The 1,048-nt window shown below is 39.7% G+C and overlaps 1 protein-coding gene across 1 annotated transcript in view; it reads right to left on the reverse strand.

Annotated features, from left to right (window-relative positions):
* Positions 1–1,048, reverse strand: part of LOC119587855 — a gene marked incomplete in the record, with an annotated part of 15,462 nt that overhangs the window by 12,990 nt on the left and 1,424 nt on the right. Inside the window, 1 exon segment of the mRNA XM_037936559.1 lies at positions 295–775. Coding sequence (XP_037792487.1) covers positions 295–469 — 175 coding nt within the window.

A 1,048-nucleotide genomic window follows, 5' to 3' on the forward strand; every position in this document is an offset into this window, starting at 1 on the left:
TTTCCAACTTCACGTAGTAAGATACCTGCACCTGCTGAACCCCAGCAACCAAGGATGTGCGCAAAGTTGTGTTTGCCAACATATGATGAGTCATGTTCAATATTATGAGAGAACTGAGGTAAACATTCATCGCGTGCATATAATCACACAAGTTTTCCCACACTCCCGTGGCCCTTACTTCAACACTATTTGACACGTAACTGATAGATGAAAGTTAATGTAGAAAAAAAAAAATCTAAAATTCTACAAAACACCATTACCTTTTTTCAGACAAGGGAAACCGGGCTAACTTACTTCGAGGACAACAAGAGGTGCATTCCTGAGGCCGGTAGAAGGTGCCATTCTCATTACAGATCCTCTTGCAGTCAACGTTTAGGCGACAGGTTATACTTCTAGCCTCGGTGCGTCCAGCCAGAACCCAGGCACACGCCGCACATACCAACAGCCATCTTGTTATTCCTTTCGACATGGCGAGTCTGGATGCTACTCTTATGCAAACGAGTTGAAATCTCCTTTCTTCTCTTTAATGGACTGTTTATAGCTTTAACAGTCCGGTCGCAGTCGCACTGATTCTTGTATGAGAAATGGATTTTTTTTTTTTTACACACTCTTTAGTATTGTTGTTATACCTTTATTTTGTGAGCTATAGTTCCATGGTTGCCATCCGTTTAGCAAAGTTCATTTTCTCCAGATATTAACTGTTACAAGATCTCATTTGGCACTTCGGTTCATCTGAATTTGTGAGGGATACGTTTCCAGTCCTGCCTAACGTGCTCTGAAATAGGGAGAAGAGAGAAATATTTTAAAATAGAATTGTAAACAGGTAAACTTTTAACGGAAATAATAGTGAACAGAATGGGGTAATGACACTAACCACCTGTTGTATACATCATTACGCTACAAACGGAAGGACACTGGAGGTCGAAATGCAGCTTGTGTTTTCCGTCTTTTATAATGTAAACAAGGAAACATGTACACGTTTGAATGCGTTGCTTCGATAACTATTTTCTGTTATTAATGTTTCTAGTATGTATTATGTTTGCTTGCA

Source organism: Penaeus monodon, chromosome 23, assembly GCF_015228065.2.
Source record: "Penaeus monodon isolate SGIC_2016 chromosome 23, NSTDA_Pmon_1, whole genome shotgun sequence".
Taxonomy (NCBI): domain Eukaryota; kingdom Metazoa; phylum Arthropoda; class Malacostraca; order Decapoda; family Penaeidae; genus Penaeus; species Penaeus monodon.